Raw genomic sequence first — 24,882 nt, forward strand, 5'->3', positions numbered from 1 at the left:
AAGAGAAATATCTCAGAAGAACTGCCCCCACCAGGAAGGATGAGCTGGTTCAGCTTCAGTTTCAGCGGCCATTGACTGCACAGTGCGTCAGGTATGAAGCCAAGTTTGTTTTGTCAGTTGGTTGTGCCTCTCGCTTCAGTCCATGATTCAGCGCAGGCTGTGCCACAGTGGTAGGTATGGTATGACTTTCACTCCTTCGCTATGATGGGGCAAAAACTCGGGAAAATAAAGAATAAACTTTATTCGGATAGGCTTCTCAACAGGAGCAATGTGGGTGATCCATGTCACTCGTTTGGCATGGATCGTGTAAAAAAAAAATGGAACACCATATGTGCAGAGGGCCTTGGAACCTTTTGCTTGTGGCATTTACAGTTGTGCAGTCTAGTACTCTGGCATTTATCTGACAGTCATTGATTGTGCCGGCCACAAACTCCACTATAAATAATGTGCTTTGTAATTGGTTGTGCCTAGAGCAGATTTGTTTAAATGGTACTATTGTGTTTCAAGATTAGAATGAAGAAAACATTTCCAACTTAAGCCCATTAGTGATATGCCGGTGTTAAAATTGTGCACAATACATCTGGGCTCAGTGAATGGTGAAACACGGCACCTGACCGCCACTTGGCCTTGCCTTGCAGCCCCAGTCCACAAGGCTTGGAGCTGATGCACTCACCTGTGACCAAGCCAGCAAATTTTCTGCTCTCCCCGGTCCATTCGAGCCCATCCCGGAGTCCGGTGCCTCCAACCAGTCATGTACAGGCCACGCCACTCAGCCCGTCACCACAGGACCGTCCCGCACCTCTGAACAGCGCGACGGCCGCTCTGTCCGAAGACGGCGGCCCTTGCCAGATGCAAAATGGCAGGATCACCATGAGGTTGGGCAAGCAGCAGCCATCGCAGCCCAAGTCAGAACCCGAGCCACCTGCAAAACCAGGGGCAGTAAAACGGCTATGGCCATCCAAGGCTTCCAAGAAGGAGACTAGTCCCAGCATGGTCCCACACCCAAGGAACAAGACCATGCCTGGATCCCTTCCACCTGTAGTGAAGCCGGATCCTGTGGCAGACAGCGTCGTAGGCAGGGAGGCGACACCTGAAGGCATTCCTCCGGTGGTCAGTCGGATGCCCTCAAAACGGAACCACTCGGATCGTTACAACGAAAAGCGTTCCAAAATCCACAAACGGCCGGTGCTCTCTGACTCATCCAGCGAGGATGAGGCACCGCCACCATCTGCTTTGGGGCGCCTGTCTTCCAGCGAGGACGTGCGAGCAGAGCAGCGAACATCGGCTTCAGCTTCGTCACGGCCTCGGCCACCACCGAAAGCATCCCGCAGTGATCCCAAAGTGCATAAAGATGGGGAAGGGCCGGTCATTGCCAAGAGGGAAGGGATGGGGATGCCACGGACTCCTCCCGAGCCTCCTTCGCTGCTGTCGCCCATTGGGCAGCGCAGTGGCAGCGAGGTCAGGGAAAGCGCCCCTGTTACAGCTTCAAAAGACAGTGTGGTGGTGTGCATACCGCTGGACCGCCTCCTCCGGTTACCCGGACGGCCAGTAAAGCCGGAGCCATTGCCGTCTGTCTCCAAGGATCGCTCATCCGAGACGGGGACGGCTGTGTTGGGCCCAAAGCTCGACACATCCAAGCAAAGCCTGGGCAGCAGTGCAGTGTCTTCCCCAGCAAAGAGCAAATCGAGCTCAAAGAGGAAAGGTGCTCCAGATGAAGACCGGAATGGCAAAGAACTGGAGAAAAAGCGCAGGGTGTCAACTAGCTCCAGTGGGTCACTACGAGCCAAACGAGAGTGAGTGCACTGGTATTGCTTTCTCGCATTGTTTTCTTGGAAGGGCCATATAAATTGTGATAGTGTTCATGCTACACTGTGCATGTCACAGAAGGCCTGTATTTGTCCTCGCTTTAGTGATAGCCTTCCCAGTTTTTGAGCCCGCACCAAGGTAAGCCTTTTGTTGCATCTTTTTCTGCAATGTCGACATGATGTTTCAAGACTTGAAATTTTTTCAGTTGCTTTCTTTCACATCAGTTGGTTTAACTGTTGCATTACATGGTCCTTGTAAAGAAGTTGCCTGTCTTTGGGAGCACATTGAATCACTTTTAGTTTGCAGACTGCACAAGCAGTGTGCACTTGCTGTGAACATTGGCTGAAGACATTTTTTATTGTGTTGGCTGACTTGGGCACTTCATGCCATTCTAAAGTACTTGACTCAGCTGTCACCTTCCCTATTTACTAAATGCACTTGTGGCGTATTTGCCTCGATGGTGCAGGCCCGCGGAGCCGCTGCGGCCGGATGACGAGTCGGAAAGCCGGTCTGCATGGCCAGAGCCACAGCGTTCATGTGACAGCCCCAGCAGCCTGAGTTCATACTCAAGCCAGCGAAGTGGCTCCCGGCAGCACCGTGGAAGGCCCTCGTCATCCTCCAAGAACCGCTCCGAGAAAGGTTCAGCCTCCCGACGGGAGACCACACCATCCAGCGACAAGTCCAGCACCAAGAGGCATCACAACCACCATCGGGACAAGAAGGAGTCAGGCTCACGGAGCCGGTCCCATTTGGATGGCGGGTCAGCGCCAAACAAGTCTCGGCCTGCACCGGATGGTCGCATCTCTGACCCAGTCGCCATGGTGGGCAGCACAGACACTATTTCTTCTAGTCAGGTGAGACCTTTTCTCCTTTTTCTAGCGAGAGTACGTTAAAAAACCTTAATCCAGAGTCCTCTGCTCCAGCACCTCTCGTAGCCGATTGCAGCATTGGCATGTTAAGTCCTATATCTTATGTTTTACGCATGAAATGACGTACTACAGATCACACATGCTTGTTTACTCTTGATGACAACATTCGGTATAATTTCAAACTGATGTCGGGGTAACTTTGCTGTCCAAATAGTTTGCAGCAGTTGAGTACTATTGCTGTCCTTGTACTGGCATAATCTCCATTTCAAGTGTTGCAATGGACATGCCATATGCAGCACTGGCATCTGGTGCAAGCACTTGTTTGATACAGAAACGGGGGGCCATTTTTGTTCTCAAAAAATGCTCAAACTTGCCTTTCATTTTCTTTCTGCATGCACACAGATTTGTAGTCCTCTGTATGGTAAGATAATGCACAGAGCTTTGACATCGTTTGTCAGTATTTCTGCACTTTTCTGGCCTCTTGTATATGCTTTTAATCATGTAGCCAAAGTGCACAGGAGGACGAGGGAACAGCTGTTCACGATGGCTTGAGGGGTCCCATGCCCCAAAATGTTAGAAATATAGTGGCAGCGGAAAGTAAAAGGACATACTCTAAAATGGCTACAGACTTATATCAAGAAATCATTTTCATCAACCTATTAGCATGAGAGCATGTCCAAACGTAAAAATTTATGCAGAAAGTTCTAAATGCACGCATATATATGCATACAAACAGAAGATCATCCAAGAATGTACATTGGTTTTAACTGCTTAAACTCAGAAAAGGCCAACCTACTGTAATCATTTAGAAGTGTTGGTACAGTATTTTGGAGCATTTGTCTATCGTAGTTGGTACGGCATTTTGGGATTTTTGATGTTCAGTACGCTGGGTATGGCAGATTATTTTGTAACAAGCAGGAGATTGTTTTTGCATTAATATAGTACTTATGAGACAATATATACTGGTATAAGCCATGTGATCTGTGTACGGTAAACTGTCTAAAGAGAGGGGCAGTAAATTGTGCATTTTACTCTTGCCATTGCATGCAGGATTCTTGTCTGTATACAGCTTGTTTAAATTTGTTGCAGTAGTGGGGCCCGTACTAAATAGTGGTAATGTAGGGAGGACACAAATAAAGCATGAGATCCTTCATACATTGCTGGTTTTCTAAGAAAGGAGAACGCACGAAACAAAGGAGATGTTTGGCTTGTATTCTGCGCAGGTGAACTCTTGGGAGGGGCTTCTGTCGAGCTCGGACCAGAGCGAATTGAATGGGCACGAGACGCCCGGTAGACGCATGGGCGGAATGGGGTCACTGGGCAGCTGCGGGCCATTGTCGGTTGCGCCACTCGGAGCTGGAGGCCTGCTGGCCACTGTGAAGAAGGACGAGCCCTCTTCCGACAGGCACGACCAGCGTGGCAACCCTGCCCAGCTCCTTTCATACAACTCACAGCGGGAGTGGGAATCCAAGTGAGTGCAGTGGGTCACGTCTCTGACAGCATGGCAGAGCATCATGCTCCAGACAGAAGGAACACAGGATGGAACACTGTCCTACTTTTCTTCTTTAAACTGATCAGCGTGCCGTTCCACTGTGCATTTGGATACATGAATCATTACGTACTCTCCCAGCTTTCTGTGACCTTTCACAACCCTCACAATGCCAGACTGGGGGAAGAGCTTCGTACCTTAACTTTCTCCACTTCTGCTCTAGGAGCATGTGTTCACAGGTGCTGCCGCAGTCAATCGGCACGTGTGTGAAAAGGTGTATATAAAATAGAGGCCTCTGTATACTCTACTGCCATTGTACTGCGTTAAAAGAGCATAGACACCAAATTTTGGTTTTGTCTTCTTCTTTGATATTGTATGTTGGGCATTACTACACATGGTATTCTCCTGCGACTGCTAAATACTTTATAATTGAATTTCTTTTCTCATGCTGCTTCGGTTACAAGAGCCAAGCGATAACTGTGGCATCAGAGACCAGTACAGGTCATGCAAGGCTTTAAGTAGGTGAATAAATCAGTTGTTGCTTTTTAAGTGTTCGTCATTCCAGCTCTCAAGGTGGGCTGCATTGTAGTGAATTCAAAGAATGAAACAGCGATGAGATCGCACATTTTTCGCGGCTCACGTGACTATGGTGACCTCTGATTCACCATTCAGGAGTGATGCGTATGCCATTTGTGTTTTGATACAATCGTGATTTTCTGTGCCATGTAGTGCCAAAAGCATTTAAATGACCAAAACTGTGCCAAGCTATGCCGAAGGCCAGATGTGCCCAACACGATATCTGCCTAGTATGCTATGGCTTTGCAGTTCTTGTAAGGGTGTGCGACTAAATTCAAATGATTTGTTAAAAAATGCTTGCTAGTTTATTCGATCTGCACCACACTTTAGCTACTCGAAGTATTTTGAACTCATGGCCAACCATTGCGACGTTTCCAAAGAGCACTTACTAGTCACCAGCCGATTTTTTGGGCCAATAATTTTGACTTGCACAACATTTCGGACTTCACTGAGGAACCATCATGCACCTCGTGGGAGCGTGTACATATTTCACAACCGATATTTCGAACTCTGTGGAATCTAAAAGTTAGACTAAATTAGGTGCCAGCAATTCTGAGGAGATAGTTATAGTTTCTTTGACCAGAAGTTTGTTTCTTTGACTTAATATAGATGCAAGCAGGCATTTTCACAACCAACCAGTTTTCCGCTGCCATGAAAGGCGCCAGCTTGGATTTAAACAGAATGAGATTATCTTCATTGTCATCAAGGGGGTCTACAAAGAGGAGCGCGCAAGCCTGGATGCGCGGTTTTGAAAGCGGGTCAGCTGCAGGACCTGCCATGCCATAGCTGAGACAATGCCCGTGGTGTGGGGCAGTTGAGGGACATGGGATTAGGCATGCAGTCGTTAGCACTCGCTTCTACTCACTTCCTCTGGGTTCCTTCTCTGGTCTTCACGACAGTCCTTTCCCATCGAAACAGGCAGTTCCTACCTTGCGTGGCATGTCCATTGCGGTGCCTTTGCACCATGACTGGAAACCGTATCGCACAGAAAGCATGGCTAAAATTCAATCTGTTATCACTTGCAAATGGAACACAGGAAACTGGCAAAGTTCACAATTTTTAAAGCCAGTTTTTTTTTTCTCAGGACAGTGATTTCTTTTTATTTCACGGATTTTTCGAACTGTTCGATTACTAGTCATTTTTCAGGTCCCGTTAAGTCTGAAAAACTGGTCAGCTACTGTACTTACAGCGTCTCGCGCTTGTCACTTACCTGCTCTTCAGTCTTAAAATTGCAAGCACGCGGCGAAAGCGCGCATGTGGTAATATTAGGCTTTGCGTCAAACCATTAAGTTGACAACTGTCGAGAGCTGGTACAGCTGGCTCAGCCACTGCATGGTCGTCGGTCGGTAAGTGAAGCGCAGCTCGTCATAGCTTCGGTACCATGACGCAGTTGACGAGTCAAACCATTAAGTTGACAACTGTCGAGAGCTGGTACGGCTGGCTCAGCCACTGCATGGTCGTCGGTCGGAAAGTGAAGCGCAGCACGTCATAGCTTCGGTACCATGACGCAGTTGACGAGTAGCACTGTAGTGTGTCAGCGAAGATGGGTAGCACAATCGGCAAAGCTGTAGCCAGCTTAGCTACTGTGAGTAGGTCGTTGCGACCTCTCTCACCCCACACATTTCATTACAGCCTAGAATGTGTGTATATTAAGCTACATGTGCCAAGAAGGGTGTAGTTTCAGGAAAATTTTCGCACACAGTGCAGCTTGCAATGGGCAAAGCCGATACAAGAGGGCTTGGCAGTTGTGAACAGCGTGCGCCTGAAGAAGCATTTTACAGCGGGCGCTCTGCCTTCAGACATTGCGAGGAAGTGTGGAAGGATGGTCCCACATGCATCATAGTCCAAGGTTCTACTCTGTTTCCTGAACCTGCTTGTTGCGTTTTGTTAGCAGTGCACTGCACTATGCTGCTCTGATAGCAGTATCTGATTGTCACACTGCCAGTGATGACCAGCCACTTTACAATTCTTCATGATTCAGTACACAGCAGCAGATTAAATGCTTCACGACAGCTTTAAGCTCTTTTGTCAAGCAAGCATTAAGCATACTAGACCTCTTCACTGAACAAAGTAATGTTGAGTCTGCAAAATGAGGTTTATTACTACTACTGCTCAGATTTCCTTCCACCTTTCTTATGCCCGGTAGACCTGACAAGCATAAATTATGAGAACGATCCAAGTAAAATTTGTGTGCAATATGGCTGCAACTTTTCATGGCTGTTAAGTGAAAAGACTTTTTTTGTGTGTGTGTGTTAAGCTAATTTTAGATGGGTGAACGAGATTAGGTGGTTTGTGGGGATAAGAAGGTCACCGCTGGCACAGGATAGGGTTAATTTGAGGGATATGGGAGAGGCCTGCTGCTATATTTAGTGGCGCACGCTGAGGCAAAAACAAATGAAGTCGCAGGTCGATGGCACTCACCTTTTCTGCATGCCTCTTCTCTGTCTGCACAGCCTTCATTCGCGTTGAAAACATGTTTGTCCTTGCTTAGCTTCAGAGCCTGAAGTGTATGTGGCGCACGTTGGTGAGAATCAATCTAGAATGGAGCAGAGGCTTGGTACACAGCATAGCCTGTTGACTGTGCCAACTGCTGGCTGAAGGCACATTTTTCAGGTTTGTGCGAACCAGATCGCTATGTATTTTGCAATTTTGTTCAGTGGTGACGAGTACAGCACCTGTTGGAGTTTATTGTGCATCACGAAAAACTGTCGATCGTACGAGTATTTCAAGGCATTGGAAACTGGCATTGTAACAAAGGTTTCCTGTGTTTGCGGTCGATCCACAGCTGGTCCATAACACATTTTCCTGCTTTGAGAGCTGCTTGAAAGCCTATTGTGGCTCTCCCACTCTTACACCGTGGTAGAAGAAATTTGAATATAAATTATTTAGTGGTCGTAGGCGAATACCATGTGGGGGGATCCATGTGTACTCATGTCTTGTGCATCATTACGAAGAAGAAAATGCAACCAAAAATATGGGCCACTTGCTCCTTTGGTGTTTGAGGGGGTATTCAGGTGCAAATGGCTACTGCCAAGTAGATTTTTTTGTGGTTATTGAGAATGCGTGCAGGTAAACCGTTCGAGATATAGTTCATGTCACAGTGATTGTATACTACTTTTCAGCAGTGCTAAAAGTTTCTTTTTGGGGTAGTGTTGTCATGATGTAAGAGGATGCAAAGGTGAATTTTTATTAGGGTTGCATGTTGCAGAATAAAGTGTGTGAGACCCAGTAAACTCTTCTACTAAACTCTCCCCTCAAACTCTAGCAGCAAATCTACTATCGGCCGCAAAAATTTATGGGATGCGGATGTATGGGAAAAATTTTTTTTCAAAGCATCATGCATGCCAGTCATCTTAAATGTCTGAAGGTGTGTGGAAACGAGCGTAATTCATCAGCTGGTAACATTACCAGGCGGCTGGATCGTGAGCAGCACAGCAGTAATGTTTTTTTTTCTTCCAAGAACACTCATCCCTTAAACCTTTCTGGCCGATATACGCATCAAGTTTGTATATATGTATTTAAGCTCAAAATAGGGCGAAAATATATTTTAAATACAAATATTGGAATCGCACACCACCATCCAGTCTCTGTGGCTCCGGATGTCACGAGAGCATCAGGGAGGATCAGGTTAATGAGTTCCTGTTGAGTGGCGGGAAGAATATTTCATTTTCAGCGCTGAATTTCTTAATGAACAAAGGTCAACAGAGCTCCCAAAAGGCAAACCATAAAATTTTACGGTGAACTTAGACCAGATGTTGTCATCAGTATCCTCTGAATGCTTATGCTGTATTCCATCCGATTATTATGCACCGTGCTCGCTATGCTACTTTTGCACTCCTGTTGTGTTGTTTGCTAACGGTGAAAAATGCCGTCCTTGTTGACGATGTGCCTTCTAGACATCTGGCACGACAGGAGAGGAACTTCCTGAACCAGGAGATGACGACACGATTCTCTCTCACTCCGCAGGAATGGCAGCTCGGACTACTTCCTGTGCGAGGCCAAGCGGCTGAAGCACGAGGCTGACCGGGAGACACACCGCACGGCCCAGGCGGTCAAGTATCTGGAAGCTGTGCTCTACTTCATCCTCACGGGCAACGCCATGGAGCATGGCCGGGCTGACAGCGACAACGTGTATCGCATGTACAAGGAGACACTCACCCTCATCAAGTGAGTAGCAGCGCCCTCAGCAGTAGCACTTCCTGTTGTGTAATTTGCACGAGGCATTTTGTTTTAAGCATGGAATGCATTTAGCTCTACAGTCGAGCCCACATATAACGGCCCCACTTAAGACGAACTTTCGCTTACAACGAACGAGACCTGTGCAACCGTCAAAATATACATCGTTTCAATGGCACAAAATCACACGTATAACGAATGTCATTAAGCCCTGCTAATTGGTTACAGCGAACGGACGGTGTAAACCCGGCGCCGCGATGCGAGATAACCTGTCTCCGACCCCTTTGTGCACCCGGCGCGTGGTATGTTTTCCCGAGCCCCATCGTAGGCGAGCTACCCTTTTCCCGCCGACGCGCCTTCCAAGATCGCCCTCCCGCCCCTCTTCGCAACTCTGCTCCCCTCTTCTCTCGAAAATTCGTGCGTGGCCTCTGTGATCAACCGCGCCGCCGCCTCGGCTGATCTCGGAGGCCACTCTCCGTGAAGCAGGCCTTCCGTGGGAGCGAAGAGGGGGCTGCACTGATGCTCACGGACTCCCCTCATTGGTCTCTCCGCTGGCGCTGTGTGTCTGTACCTTTGGGTTGATTGGCTTGATTGCCACCTGTGTGCGTTGCACGTCTACCCTATCGTGCGCTTTTTGTCGCTCTTGTTGTGGCGCGGACGTTTTGTTGGCTTCGTTCAAACCTCGGGCCTTGGTTGTAATTCGGTATGGCGTACGGGAACATCTTGCCCATTTCCATTGTATTCAGCGGTAGAGATGATGAAAGCGGCCTGGGCAGAGGTGACAGCCACTGGCGAGCGGAACTGCTTCTGCAAGGCGGGCTTTGTCGAGTGTCTGATGCCGAGCCTGATGCTTCGTAAGATGACCAGCCCGGCGGCGATTTGTGGCAGCGTGTCATCGACTCCAACATGGGGGGTCATGACATTGGTTGGAATGATTTTATTTTTGTCGATGACGACGCCGACACTGCGGAACCGCGTGCACGGATGAGGGCATCGTTTCTGAAGTGCGGGATGGGAGTGACGCGGAAGAATCGGATGAAACTTCGGAGCCAGCACCCATGAGTGCGCCTGTATCAATGGGCTACATAGAGAGCCTCAGACAATTTGCTTATGCCAAGGGCCTCGGCGAGCACGCTTCTGCTTTGAATGGACTGGAAACCTCCCTCATTGGGTCTGTGCTGCAAAAACAGACGTTCATCACGGAGTTTTTCACAAAAAAATTTGTGTTTTGACAAGTAACTGTCTTTAAAGCTGTGGTCCACTTACTACGAACTTCGGGACATAACTAACGGATGCCGCGCGACACTCATGTTCGTTATAAACGGGCTCGACTGTAGTTATGTGGTGGCTGTTGTGGAGTTGCCCTGTTGTAATGTGCTTGTATTCTCATTTTTTTTTATGAGAGATGCGTATTACCATTGATTCTATCTCCCATTCTTACTGCAGGTACATCTCATCAAAATTTCAGAAGCTGCAAAATGATGCTTATGGCAGCATTGACAACAAGCTTACTGTGCTGAGGTGCGTATGCATTTTTGGTTGGCTGCATTGTTCTTGCTTTGAACCATCAAGGAAGGGGTCATGAGTAAAAGGTGGTGCAATCACTGCACACGTTTAGAAAGTGGGCTTGGCCTGTAAATCAGCTGGCACTTCCAAGTATTGTTGGTCAGACCAACAATTGGTAAATTCATTTGGTAAATTCATTACATTCAGTGTCTAGCTACAGTGGATTTGACTGCCGTCATTGTCATAGTATCTAGCACGTCTCTGTACTGATTTGCACTGTCAGAGGCTTCCATTCTTTCTCTGCAAACTTGTGTTACATGTTGATGTCATTGGCACATTTCTTTTGCTTTTACAGCCTAAGATGTCAATCTTTGCTATACAAAAAGCTCTACGAGCTGCATAAGCAAGATGTTCGTGAGAACATGCGTGCCCTCAGCGAGTTCCAAAAGGTAATTACCAAATTTCATTCATTGTTGAGTTGCTTCTAAGCGCTTTTGTGTAAAGGTGTTTTTTCTGTCTGTCTTGCACAGATTGTCTCCTTTTTATGCGGTGCCACCCACTCTGTACAGATTTAAGTGGTTGTGAGGCCATATAAAGAAGATATATGCATACATGCATCTACGATTGCAGGCATGGCAAAAGGGGCTTCATCTCTATAAAACACCAGAAATGAGCTCTATGGATCCGATTAAAATATTAGCTGGGAGTTTGGTGTTGCACAACAACTCTTTTGAGCATTCAGCAGATATAAGAGCAGCAAGGATCTCATGCATGCAAGATAAACATCAGTTAATTGGATGTTGGATTTCAGGTAATGGATTCCAGATAGTTGCGCCGAATTGAGAAGCTCGCTGGTCACCATTTGTTGGGGCACCAGGAGGCACTGGCAGCCTATGAGTTGAGTGCAGAAAGCAGTCCTTTGGCATAACCATTGCCAGGTGTTCCACAGTGTCATTGCATTGTTGTGAAAGAGTTGGTACCTTTGGTTCCGTTTGATGTAATATTATGTCGGTTCGAACAACCCTAATGTATTGCATTTCTGTACCATTTTTGTATATGATTTAGTGTGTATTATTATTTTATTATCTGTATATATTTACAAGAACTGTTTGTGATGCGTCTGTTGTGTAAGTGATGGCAAGGACAGCCTTTTTTTGTTGTGTAATGCAATACCGCTCCTGCTGCTGTACCCAAGCGAGGACAAGACCCAGTCAGGAGGTTTAGCACCTCCTTTTGTCTTGCCTCGTGGGCAATACCTGTATGTTGCCCAAAGGAGAAATAAACAAAAAAAAATGGGGAGGTGGGGCAGCCTTTTTGTTATGGTAGAATAGCTCAGCTGCGTGTGGGAAGACAACACAATTGGGGAATCTTTGCACATTGTGGCCACATGTTTAGTGGTCTCAAGCCTGCTGGTCGAGAACTCCACAAAGTGTGCCTCAGAGGGTACAGTACTTTTCAAAACCTCTGATGTTTCATCTTGTCGGGTCAAAACACTTGCCAAGTCGCCCTGCACTGTCTGAAGGCACTTTTATGGAAGTGGTATGAAACTTACACTAACGAGGGCTGTGCCTGTACTTCCAGTGCTCACTGGGCAAGCTCGCCTCTCCACCGATGGCTGCTGTGGGGAATAGAAAGTCTCCAAGCCAGCCGTCGCCGCACTCGCCTACGCCCTCACCTGCGGGCAGTGTGGGCTCCCAGAGCAGCGGCTACAGCAGCTGTGAGCTGGCCAGCAACGGCCATGGGGGAAGCCGACAGCAGCCAGCAGCGGCCACGTCAGCCGTGGCGACAGCAGCACCCTCTCCGGGCGCCGTGGCACTCCCACAGTCCCAGTTCCTGATGCTGCAGCGCCAACTGGCAAACCTGACGTGCCTGCACCGCTGCCACGACTTGTGGGAGCAGGCCGACCAGCTCACCTGCCGCTCGCACTTGAGAGGTGAGTGGGCTTTAGTTGCGGCAGTTTTGTGTCACAGGATGAGTAAGTATTTGTGAGTTTTCATGGACCAGATTTCGAGGTGAAAACCTTAAATAATTTTATCTTAGCTGATTTACTGGTATATCATATATACTCGTGTACAAGCCGCACTTTTTTTCATCAAATTTTCTCAGGTGCAGGTTTTACACGAATCAGGTCTATAGCCACACATTAACACACTTTGTTGCCACTGCGACTACTGTGTCAGATAATTAAAAAGCTGGCGACAGATACGAACATTTCGCCATTCATCGCCGCTTTCGCGCTAATCGGCATTGGACGAGCTCAGCTCATCGCATTCTCACCGCTGCCGGACGAGCTCGCCTCATTGGCGTGCTCCCAAAGCTGGTCATCCTCTATGCTGTCCATTGCATTTGACAGCCCCGTGGCTCTAAAACTCCTTGATATGGTGTCCACTGACAATGAATGCCACATGTGCAGAACCCAAGTGCACACTTGCTGGAGGGACACTCGCTTCTGCACCGGATAACAAAGACCAAATGGCACTGGACAAGGCAGCGTGAATAACCAGAAACAGAAAGCCGCAGAAATGTGTTGCGCAACGATGATTATAACGGATGTGGTGGGAAAAATAACTGGTGCCATCTTGTAGCACTTTTGGAAGTAGGTGCATTTTTGGCTAGTTTTATTTATTTTATTTATTTTCCCCCCAAATTTTTGGGCCCAAAGTTGTGGGTGGGGGGACATACACAAGGGCAGCTTATATACGAGTGTATACGGTATGTGTTAACAAGCAGCGTTTACGATAGTTCCTTTTCGCAACCCCACTTAGCTCCCTCTGAGGCACTGACTCTGGTGTGAAGATATTTTTTAAACCGTTCACAGTAGCGTGCAAGTCTTGTGTACATGCAAGTCTTGTGTGTGAATAAGCCTGCGGCAGAAAAGGAAACACTCTGACCATTTTTTGGCATCTTTTGGGGCAATGAAATCACCACAGTGGCTGTACTGCAGCCCCTGAGAGCACCTACCTTAGGGTCCACATGGATCAACGACTCATGCTGGCGTATTCTCTGAGGTGCCCCACCCTTCAGGCAGCATGAACAGCACCCCGCTTGGCTGGGAAGCGAGTGTGGGAATTTGTGGTTATGGCACGCAACAACAAGCACACTGACACTTTCCAGGGACTCTCTGCTGCGCAGAAAACGTGATGAAATGGGACAATAGATGAAAAAAAAAAAAAAAACAAAGCTGGGCTGTTTGAGTGGCATGCTTTTGTGGCTATACTTGTCGTAGTCATTCTAGGAGAGCTTTCAGTTGAATGCCTTGTGCAAGCACTCATAGCCGCCCACTAAAATGTCTCCGCCCTCCTCGTTTTCTCTTTTGCAGAGTTTTTCCAGGAGCTCGACAGGGACTGTGGCCAATTGACGCTACACAGCTCGTGCTCCGAGTTGGTCAAGTACATGCAGGAAGGTGTGTGCCGGTTACGGCAACGCTTCATCACCGGTTCCACGGATGGCTGCAGCACCACGTGATGGGGGCTGCCCCCTGCCGCTGCTGCCTGCGTCGCCCAAACCAGCCCCGTGAGCTCACTCATCGCCTGAGGCACGGAATCCCCTGTGTGAACTGTGGTCTTCGTGGGTGGCCGGCAGAGGCACTTCTCCCCTCTCGTCCAGTGCTGCTGCTGTGTGTGTGCTGCAATATGTAGATGTACACATCACAGTTTTTGTCTATTTTTCGCCCTCTGGTTGTCTTTGTTTTTTTTTTAAATGGATTCTTCACAACCTGTTCTCAGTGGCACCTCTTGATTTTCTTTCTTGCATTGCCTTTGGTGGCCTTTATTTCCCTGTTTGTTTAGAGTTTGTTCCCCCATGGGGAGCGCTGTTCGTTCTTGTTGCCGCCAGTACCCATTGTTGTTGTGGTTAACGTTTGTGTACATAAAAGTGGGTATGTGGAGGAAAAGAAGAAGCGGGCGGCCTGTCTTTGTCACAGGGACAGGCCGTAAGCAGAGGCAGTGTCAGTGGGGAGGAACGTGTATATACGGGGCAAGGAGCCATGTTTGTTGTTCTCTGCAGAGTCTGTGCTGTTACTTAGCCGCACATGTGTGTTGCCATGGGAAACAAAAAGGATGAGACAGTTAGTTCTCCGTGGCCAATGAATTGGGCGTCACATGCACAGGCAGACAACCACGTGTGATATATTGCGCAGAGGCATGCGGAGGAAAGCCCAGGAAGTAGCATTGCTGCTCTCCCTGTTTATAAGAACTGTACAAACTCATTGTCATGATGCAAACCCAGCGCGGCTCCTGCCAGACTGGGGACTTGAAGAGGCCTTTGTCTGTGCAAGGAATGATGTAAAGTGTCATTAAAACTTTTACTCCCCCTTCCTTTCCTTCCTTGATTATTTCATCTGCATTTGCACAGAGCTGCAGTTTCCTTGCACATATGGGAAATTGTTCTCACATGGCAGATTTTTTCCGGTTTCTTTCAAAGAAAGTCTGGAAAGGCACAAAAGACTCCTCTGTGATTTAAGGCACACTTCTTTTTTCACTTTACTCTAAAGAAATGCGCTCAGCAGCTAGACGGCAGGCGGCTGTGTGTACAGAGAGCTGACGCCTCTCCGCAGACCGGCATTTGTAACAGTTTCTCCAGCTCTTGTGAGGCTGTTCCAGAACTCATCCAGGAATGTGCAAAGTGCTTCTGCGAACCTCACGGCACTTCTGTCTGCCTGCCTTTTCATTTCTCATGGGACACTTATTCTTTTTCAACCATTTGCCTGTCCTTTTTTTTTAAAATCCCCGTTGTAAATAATGCGCGCTGGGGATGACTGTGCAAAGTGGGGTTTGTGTAGTAGACCGCTGTGCTTTAGCCACATGCAACAACACAGTTCTCTGGCGTTTTCTGTTTGGGCAGGAATGATCAGGGACGAGGGGCTTGGGTAAGGGCTGGGGAGGGGAACATATGTAAAATTGCAGGGATAGCCATTTATGTATACAGAAATACATATTACACACACATACATACACGCACACATATCTATATATATTATATATATTTATATACATGAACTACTCTTCGTTTGTCTCGTGCAAGTGCACTGGCAACCAAGCACAATGTCTTCAGTTTTATCTGGGTTTTATTTATTTCCACTACCCAGTCAGTGCAGCATTCAACCCTTTCTTGGTGATGCTTGAATGAATAATAAAAAAGGAAAAAGTTTCTTGTAAGCTGGTCAGAAAAACCTTTCATTTTACTCATTCAAACACTGTTAATGCTTTTTTTTTAGTTTTGCACTCTGCTGTGAAAAAAGTTTTTTTTTATCACAACCGCGAGATGAGAAAAGTGTTTCAGGTTGCTACGCTGTTTTTATCCGTTTTTAAACGCACTTCTGCTCTTCCCATAAGGGTACAAAGGTCTTGTTGAAAGATCAGTTTTTCTTCTTTTTGAAAGGCTGCCTATCTAATGTTACTAAGAAACAGCTGGTTGTTTGATGCATTTCTTGGTAGGCAGCAGAGCCTATGCAAGTGGGAAAGTTTGCCTTGGACCCTGCAACAGCGGTGGCAACTTGGGCCGGCCTTGGAAATGCCTTTTTTCTTTTTCGCTTTCACATCTCCTCCGTTGATGCCATCAGAGCCTTGCTTTGTGCCCGCAACCAAATGAGAGACAAAAGCGGGTGCTTGTCGTAACTGCAAGTTTACTACTACAATGACAAAGTGCTTTAAGATCACAGTATTTTTCTTTTTTCTTGGAAGTGCCATAATGTACTGTGTACTGAAGGAACAGGTCAGCAAAAACAGTGAAAGTTGGGCGTGCAAGGATGGTTCCTCTCATTTGTACATCTTTGCTTTCTTTTTCTTGATAACCTGTGGAGGTGGGCTCGGGTACTTGGCGACTTGCCTCTCTGGTGTCTTTTCCAAGACGGTAACTCTTAGCTTAGCATTAACTTCTTTTTACTTCCCTCTCTTATTTTGTTCCTCTCCACGTTTTGCTTTTATTTTCCCAGCAAGATTTTTTACTCCCGTTCATCAGCGTGGTGAGGAACAGTTGCTTGGCACTGACATCCTGAAACATCAGGGAACATGCCGCCTAAGCAGTGGTGGAAAGAGGGGTGTTTCGAGAGGGCCATTCTGTCTCCAAGTTGTAGACTACTGGCCTATATGATGGATTTCTAATGCTGGCCTTTCCTCCTGCCTCGAATTTTTTTTTATTTATAGAAGCAGCCAATGGAACAGATGCAGACGTAACTAATATATACATAGTCGCCACAATTGTACGACGTGAACGTTGTTCAACGGGTGGCAAAGCAGCTCGATATGCAAGTGCGCTCTTACTATTTTTTTACCGGCCCGATGGCACTGTGGGTGACTTTTTCATGCTGGACAGTGGTACTGGTCGCAAGTGTGTATGTTGGGGGAGGGGGTAAGAAGGGGTGTTGAGAGGAGTATGTCAGGTAGTTCAGTCACCCATTCTGGTGAACACGCATAGTGTACAGTGTGTTGTACCTCTCGTTGCTATGCCATAGTATTTCTTCTGAGGGCTGCTTCAAGATCGATTTCTGACAGCTTTGCAGGCCAGCCCTACCAGCCACCTTCTTGTACCGTTGTTATTGTTTCCTCCCTGCCCAGAGAGGATGGGCATTCGTGCGCACATTTATTATGGCCATGGCAAGTGGAGTTGTGTGCTCTGCCACCAGTCCTATCTCACTTCCTATATGAAATTGAAGGGAGGAGATTTTTATTTATTTTCTCTTAGAGTTGTCCTTGCACTTGTTCACATGCATCGTAATGGCTGTTTGTGACTGAGTGGATCGTTTTTGTTCTGTTTTCATTCCTCCAAAACCTTCTAGGGAGCCTTCTTTGCCCCTCCTCCACATGAAGAGGTTATCCTTGAAGAGTAGCTCTTGTTGGCCTCTCCCTTTTTCCCAGTCTCCCTATCCGTTCTCCTTGTCACCCCGTATATATTCTAAACTATATAAATATATATAAATATAAATATCTCCAGAAGATGCTTTTGTTACTTTTGTGTTAAGGATGCTGTACATAAGTGTAAATATTTTTCCACGTTAGAGGATTGTGCAGAGATGTCATATTGCCTCTTTGAGCCACGAGTAGTGGAGTCATGGTTTTTCGGCAAGAAATGTGAAATAAAAAGGATGTATTTGCTTTCTTACAAAAGCTATAAAATATATGCATTTGAAAAGAAACCTCATCTCCCTGTCTTCTTGCTTTGTTTGTCCAACTGGTGGTAAGGGATGAGAAAAATAAAAAGGGATCTCTTTCCTGAAAGGTTCCCGAGGGATTGTGCACAGAATAAACTGCCGCTGTCTACACGTGCACTGTGTCGTCGCTGGTTGTGTGAGACAGTTTGCACACAGATGACAGAAAATGAAGCAGCTGCAATGAATGAAGGCAACAACCAGCACTGCATAGTGGCTATCTTTGACAAGTCATTGTTTGTGTGAGCTACGTAATGAGACGTGCAAAATCGCTCTAAGCAAGGCTTGGGTGGAGTGCAAAACAGAGCTTGTTGCTTAAGCAGTGCACACCGCAACCACGAGTGGGGATTGCATAACTATGCCACATTTTGATGTAGGTGAAGCTGCAAAAATGCCAGTGTGCTGCATGATGTCTGTGCATGTTAAGGAAGCTCGAGTGTCTGCAATTTATCTGGAGCCCTTCACTACCATTGTGGTGTATCTCATAGCCCACGTGCAGCTTTGGGGCGTTGAATCCCATGTACCTCTGCCACTGCATTTATCTCCAGGAAAGAGAATAGTTGCAGGGCTGTCATTTTGGTAGTTGCTTATCGGCTTGGGAAAAATAAGGTAGAATCTTGCAATTCATTGGTAGCCAGTGACAAAGTTGTACTGCATAGGTTATTGAATTGTGAGAGTACCACTTGCTATGATTGTGCTGCATGGTGTGCAGATGGGGGGCAAGGGGGCCAGTGGCCTTCCTTAATCGGCATGGGGAAAGGAGGCACAAATTTTGTCTCGTATTATTCCCTGCTACCAAGATACGAATGGTCATTGCCAAGATCATTTGTCTCCACCTCCCTTATGGAGAGACTGCACTTACCTATGGGTGTGCCATTTCTGAGAGGAAAATTGCAACGCCAGAGCAACTCTGTGGACATCTGCAAAAGCATCCCTTTGCTTTTCATTCGTGCATGCGACGTTAAATACATACAAGGTAAAACTGAGAAACTGAATAACTTGCTGAGTGGGGCCTCCAGCTTTATTCAACACCAAGTGAGCATGTGAATAAACCCAATGACAACACTGACATCCAAGGGATGTCCCTGTGAAATCTTGAGAAGACATGCGGATATCCCCAGGAGTGTGAAGAAACTCCCGCAGACATCCCTCGTGTATCCTTTTGGCCACGCATTCTGTATCCAAGGGTGGTCCTTAAGAAGTCCTCGAGGATTTTCATAGGCCTTAACAAGAACATATCAGTTAATGGTCAGATAACTGTAGATTCCCTGGTGATTTTTATCGATATTTTTAAGAAAAAACTTGTTTGGCCCGCGTTAAAAATGTCTACAAAGCCTAATTTACATCTGCAATTTTGACGTGAAAAATGACTGCAGCTGATGACAATGATGTAGCTTGGCCCAGTTACATTGCCTAAAATTCTAGACGCAATAGCCCAGTGCTGACATTTTTACAGTTAAAATCTGCACAACATCACACTGGCACGGCAACAATGTCAAACAACAAGCATATGTGAAACAGATTAGGCTACAGAAACTCTACAAAGCAGAAGTCGTGCAGCACAAGCATATTGAGCATAGATTCATAGAGCAAAGATTTTCTATGAGCTAAGGCCCTCCTTTTGGAGACAGTGAATCTTGCATGTTTAGTCGCATTATTTAATTGAATTATGAATCTGATAACACAAACATGAAATGAGTGGACAATGTTACAGATATCTTCTGTTAGAAAATATGAGTCCAATCTTCTATCCTAGTCACGAATATTATACAGATTTAACGAGACTTGATTCAAGTAAATATCCGTAATATCACCTGAATGGGATATCCACCGCATAACATGTCGGGACATCTACAGAAAAAATATGCATGTCAAGCAGTGTTGGCAGTAACACGTTACTTTTTCCGTTAACTTAGTAACGTACTCGTTACCAATTCGGAACTGTAACGGGTAACGTACCAGAAGGTATGATTCGGTGAGCACAACTGGCAGCAGCATCCATCAGAGCAGTGGACTAAGGGCAACTGACCGTTCTGCAAGAAGATGGACGAAGCCATCTGAAGACCGCAGAAGACCAGCTAATCTAGAGCTCAATAAAGTTTTTCACTCGCACTCGACCACCTGGGGGTCTTTAACGTGCACTGACATCGCGCAGCACTCGGGCGCCTTTGCGTTTCGCCTTCGCCCGCACGCAACGTTGGACGAGTTCCAGGTGCGGCGCCCGCATTTCGGTGGAGGCGAAATGCAAAAGGGCTCCGTGTGTTGTGCGACGTCAGTGCACGTTAAAAAACCTCAGTTGGTCGAAATTTATCCGGAGCCGTCCACCACGGCACTTCTCCGTTTCTCTCACGGTGCGGTTCCCTCCTCCTGCAAATATGGTTGCTCCTCCCATTGAATGATACACTTTCATGAAAGAGACTGCGACTTCAAGCAGTGGCTTCTTAGAACGTTTTAGTTAGTACCTCCGGTCCACTTTTATTCATTGGGAGAGGCAGCCATGTTTGCAGAAGGAGAGAATTTGTATTGACTCTTGTATCATCCCATTCTTAGCGATTTATGTTTAGCTGAACCTTACAGAGCTCTTTGTGACCGCCTACCAGACATTAAGGTAACTAATACATTTACGTATGTTGACGACTTCTTAATGTTACTTGACTGCAGTTTGAACTCTTTTTGAATCACTAGCTAAAGTTTGTATGTGCAGGCTTATCGCGTCTCGAAATAACTCGCGAGATGCCAATGGACAACAGCATTCGATTCCTTGACATCAGACTCTTATTTCGTGACGACCAGATCTACAGGAAATACGAGCCACATGCTAATAAGCCATTGCTCTCGTATGGGTCAGCTCATTCTAAGCTTTTGAATAGAGGTATTGCAGGGATATGCTTGAGGAATGCCTTGGGCAAGTCGTGGCCTGAGATTATGGCCGTTAGGTTCAATGAACAGGTTCTTCATCTCAGAGATGCGGGTTACCATACGCATGCCCTGGTCAGGGTCACCAAATGCCTTCTTAAGCGCATGTGTTCAAAGGAAAGCAACACTGCCCAACCGCCCGCTAAACAACTGAGTGCTCCGTACCGTACATAACCCATTGCCTATCTCATCGCCTAAAAATGGTTGATCAACGGGCGAATGTAAAAGTGATCTTTCCTCTCCTTATAAGCTGCAAAATTTGCGAAGAATAACAAAACATGGCGGCTCAAAGAAGCTTAAGTGCAAAAAAAAAAAGCACCAAGCGAATTTCACTGAATGTACTGACTCAATTGTCTACGCATCTCTTTGACATATGGCAAAAAACCGTGTTGGTCAATGACGTAGAATGATCGGTTCCGGGAAGATTGTGACAATGTAACCAAACAGCAAGGTGTGTTTCTAGACGCACACTGCAGAGAATGTAAGTCAAACAAAAACAGTGAAGATCAGAACCAGAATGAATCAGGTCAAGTGTCCATGTGCGAAAACCAAAACGAATCGTATGAAGTGTTCACTGTTGTCAACAAAAGCAGATGACAACTCGAGAGATTATCGAAGCAGGCCGATTAGGAGCTTCATGCCTGTCAAAGCCATAGATCGCTCAAGGAGCTACTGCGTCATCGCATGAATATCCCGCCTGCTGCGCATGCGTGATGCTGGCCACGATCTTCCTATATATTATGTATAGCGAGGACCGATGTAAACGTAAGTCGGCGCTCGTGTGTCCCATGTGTCTTTCTTTCTGGTGTTTTCTAGTCCGCTGTACGCTTCCGTCATGACTAGCCCGAACTGCCGCGTTAAAGCAAAATGTGCGGTCAACGTACCTGGTCGTGTTGCCGGCCGATCTCGGATGCAAATACGTAGTGAGTATTTGAACGTCCAACACTATAGCCGGGCCTGACAACTGACTGGGCCAACGGCATGCTCCCTTCCCAATTCTTTTCTGGTTTGGTTTGGTTTATGTGGGTTTAACGTTCCAAAGCTACTCGGGCTATGAGGCACGCCGTAGTGAAGGGCTCCGGGAGTTTCTACCGCCTTGGGTTCTTTTAATGGGCACTGACATCGCACAGTACATGGGCCTCTAGCATTTCCCCTCCATCGAAATGCGAGCGCCACGGACGGTATTTTTTTAGTGCGCTACCGCCAGAACGGACGCCGCCGGCCCAAAGTCGGACTCATAGCAGATTCAAAATCTGCGGCACACCTTTCTTTTAGTATCAGGTGTCGTTAAAATACGCAATACACTAAAAATGTACTCTCGATACCGATTCTTCGACACTTTCAGTTTTGTCAAGCAAGACCTAATGCCAATACATAAAATGTATCGTATGATATTCGACATTGCCGATGCCTGATGACGCGGATGCCGAGTAAAAGGAATTCACTTTAACACGAAGGCGTTAACACCTACGACAAAAGGCCACTCAGGCGGCCCACCCCCTTTCCCGAATGTACTTACCACTTCCGTCAGCGTGCACACGAGGCCTAGGTTTGTGAAAAACGACGCACTGTCTTGACCAAGTGAGGCGATTCCTTGCGAAAACATTATAGGCCCCTTAAATTTCGCACAGATGCGTGGCTGAAAGATCTATTACAAAACTGCTCGTCACAACTCGAGTCACCCGCCGCGGTGGCTCAGTGCATGGTTAGGGCGCTCGGCTACTGATCCGGAGTTCCCGGGTTCGAACCCGACCGCGGCGGCTGCGTTTTTATGGAGGCAAAACGCTAAGGCGTCCGTGTGCTGTGCGATGTCAGTGCACGTTAAAGATCCCCAGGTGGTCGAAATTATTCCGGAGCCCTCCACTACGGCACCTCTTTCTTCCTTTCACTCCCTCCCTTATCCCTTCCCTTACGGCGCGGTTCAGGTGTCCAACGATATATGAGACAGATACTGCGCCATTTCCTTTCCTCCAAAACCAATTATTAACTCGAGTCAGCCATGTATCGGCAGTTCTGAATGTGCGGACCATGCGCCTCGTGGCCCGCTCCAAACCAATAATAATAATAATAATTGTTTTTGGGGGGGGGAAGGAAATGACGCAGTATCTGTCTCATATATCGTTGGACACCTGAACCGCTCCGTAAGGGAAGGGATAAAGGAGGGAGTGAAAGAAGAAAGGATAATAGGTTCCGTAGTGGAGGGCTCCGGAGTAATTTCGACCACCTGGGGATCTTTAAACGCGCACTGACATATTGCACAGCACACGGGCGCCTTAGCGTTTTTCCTCCATAAAAACGCAGCCGCCGCGGTCGGGTTCGAACCCGGGAACTCCGGATCAGTAGTCGAGCGCCCTAACCACTGAGCCACCGCGGCGGGTCGCTCCAAACCAAGACGCGCACTTTGCGGCTTCGGCTTTCCTCCTTGAAGCAATAAGACAAACACTGCAACGCGTTTTCGCAAGGAGTAACAAACGCGAGGGACGACGCCGCAACCAGGCAAGGGTGGCGTTCGTTGGTGCGATTTTAGAGGCCTTGTGCATCTAACCGGCGATGCTTCGCATTGTACTCTTAACGGTATACTTAAAGGCCAACTGCAACGAAGATTGCCGCCCCATAGAAATACGTCATTATAGTACGATATCAGTGCACGTCAAACCCCAGGCGGCGTCGACTGCTGCCCAGGAGAGCAAGATGGTGGACCACCCACGATACCTAACGTCGCCAGCGCTCGTGCAAGCTCTCCCTGTATAGCGCATATCGTCGGAGTGTTGTTTTCTGGAAAGACGCCTTTTGCCCAATGTCATTTGAGACTTAACACCGCCGAGAGGAAGTGTAACGACATGCGCATTAGTTGTGATTATTTAGCTTTTACTTTTGTTAAATACAGACGTGCGGATTATACTTTTGCATGAACCGACGGCGGTGTAATGCTGCCAATGTATTCTTTGCTCAAAGGCACGCGTAATCGATTGTGCTATTCAGGGTGTAGTTGCCCACTCGTCTCAATTTTTTTTTCGTTCAGGAAAGCTTGGCTATTGTTACACCTCTGACACGGCACAGGCTAACGTTAAAAGGGTTCGACTGGCGGCAGTCACCTTGCGTTTGTGTGATTTGCAAATACGATGCCCCATAGTTGCCTACCGTTACACGGCTGAGGTCAAAATAATTTTGATGTACGATGAATTGTCTTTTCTCATGAAGGACAGCCACAAAACTTTTTAAGACCACTGTTTCGCGCGAAGCTGCAGCTGCGTGACTCACAGAATGCTGTTCGTTTAGGTGATAGTCATCTTGCGTCGGCGCTAGCAATAATGCCTGATAAGAGGACATTGGTTTCCATTGTGTAAGTGTCAAGCATAACGCGCAGCATCCTGAACTACCGCGGTAGATAGAGTAAGATGCAAAATAAATTGATTGATTGATGGATTGATTGATTTGGTATGGCACGACATTATCGGAAAAAATGCAAGGGAAGGAAAGAGAACAGCGCGCACTTCATAAATAATAACAAAAATTACACAACAGGTAAGCACGCCGTATGCATGGCCATAACAACTTGAGCAACCTCGAACGTTGAACAGTGTCTCGGTCATTGCGCACACCCCTGCGTGCGATTCCTTTCAACCCCACTTTTCCGCGTTACAACAGTTCCAACCAGCCAGATTTGCACGTGTACTCGGTGGCCGCGACGACGGCCTTGAACATGTTTGCGACTGTTTAACGGAGGTCCTCCCTTGCATATACTCGCACATTATGCACGCAGATAAGGCGCATTCAAGAAATAGCTGGAACTACTGTGCCTACAGGCAAAGTAACTGCCTGCTTTCGTAACAACCCCGCCAGAACAAATACGCCCGTGCACCAATGCACGCAACATCACAGCTAGACCTGCAGCGCGAGCAGCATGGCCAGCGGGGTCTTGAATAACGAGAAACGCCGCTTTAGTCTCGAAGTCGTGAGCGAAGGAGTCCAACTATAACGAAACAAATACGTCCAGCAATGCGCGCAACTTCAAAGCTAGACCTGCGAACATGAAGCGCAGCTTTCGAGTCGAGCCTGTGAACGAGTCGAACTAGAACCACATGAATACGCCAGGTAACATCAACATCAACGCTTGACCTGATGAGCCAGCAGCAGTGTTGCTGAATCGTGGGAAATTTCCCATATCGTGGGAAAATCAAGCCACTGAGGGAAGAAGGGAATTTTTTTTTTTTTGATAGACCATTGAAAACGTGGGAAATTTTGGTTTCGCTAAAGAGCGGCGTTCTAAACGTGCTTTCTCGGAGTCACTAATTTTTTTCCTCTCTCTCTTGTGCGATGTTGTTGTTGCATCCAGATGTTGACGTGAAGTGGTAGAGGGCGGGTCTCGTGAGTGACCCGAGGGACGTACTTTGCGACTG

General features: G+C 47.2%; 1 protein-coding gene across 3 annotated transcripts in view; it reads left to right on the forward strand.

The window, feature by feature from the left end:
* The window catches only part of lilli (AF4/FMR2 family member lilliputian), a 239,161-nt gene extending 221,607 nt beyond the window's left edge, over positions 1–17,554 (forward strand). For all 3 annotated transcript variants that reach the window (XM_077662607.1, XM_077662608.1, XM_077662606.1), the window contains 8 exons: positions 639–1,793; positions 2,273–2,660; positions 3,899–4,146; positions 8,707–8,907; positions 10,363–10,437; positions 10,778–10,871; positions 12,004–12,355; positions 13,742–17,554. In XM_077662607.1, the coding sequence (XP_077518733.1) occupies positions 639–1,793; positions 2,273–2,660; positions 3,899–4,146; positions 8,707–8,907; positions 10,363–10,437; positions 10,778–10,871; positions 12,004–12,355; positions 13,742–13,887 (2,659 nt within the window). In that variant the 3' untranslated portion in view covers positions 13,888–17,554. The remainder of the gene's footprint in view (positions 1–638; positions 1,794–2,272; positions 2,661–3,898; positions 4,147–8,706; positions 8,908–10,362; positions 10,438–10,777; positions 10,872–12,003; positions 12,356–13,741) is intronic.
* Positions 17,555–24,882: the final 7,328 nt, after the last annotated feature.

The sequence above is a fragment of the Amblyomma americanum genome, chromosome 4 (assembly GCF_052857255.1).
Source record: "Amblyomma americanum isolate KBUSLIRL-KWMA chromosome 4, ASM5285725v1, whole genome shotgun sequence".
Lineage (NCBI taxonomy): Eukaryota > Metazoa > Arthropoda > Arachnida > Ixodida > Ixodidae > Amblyomma > Amblyomma americanum.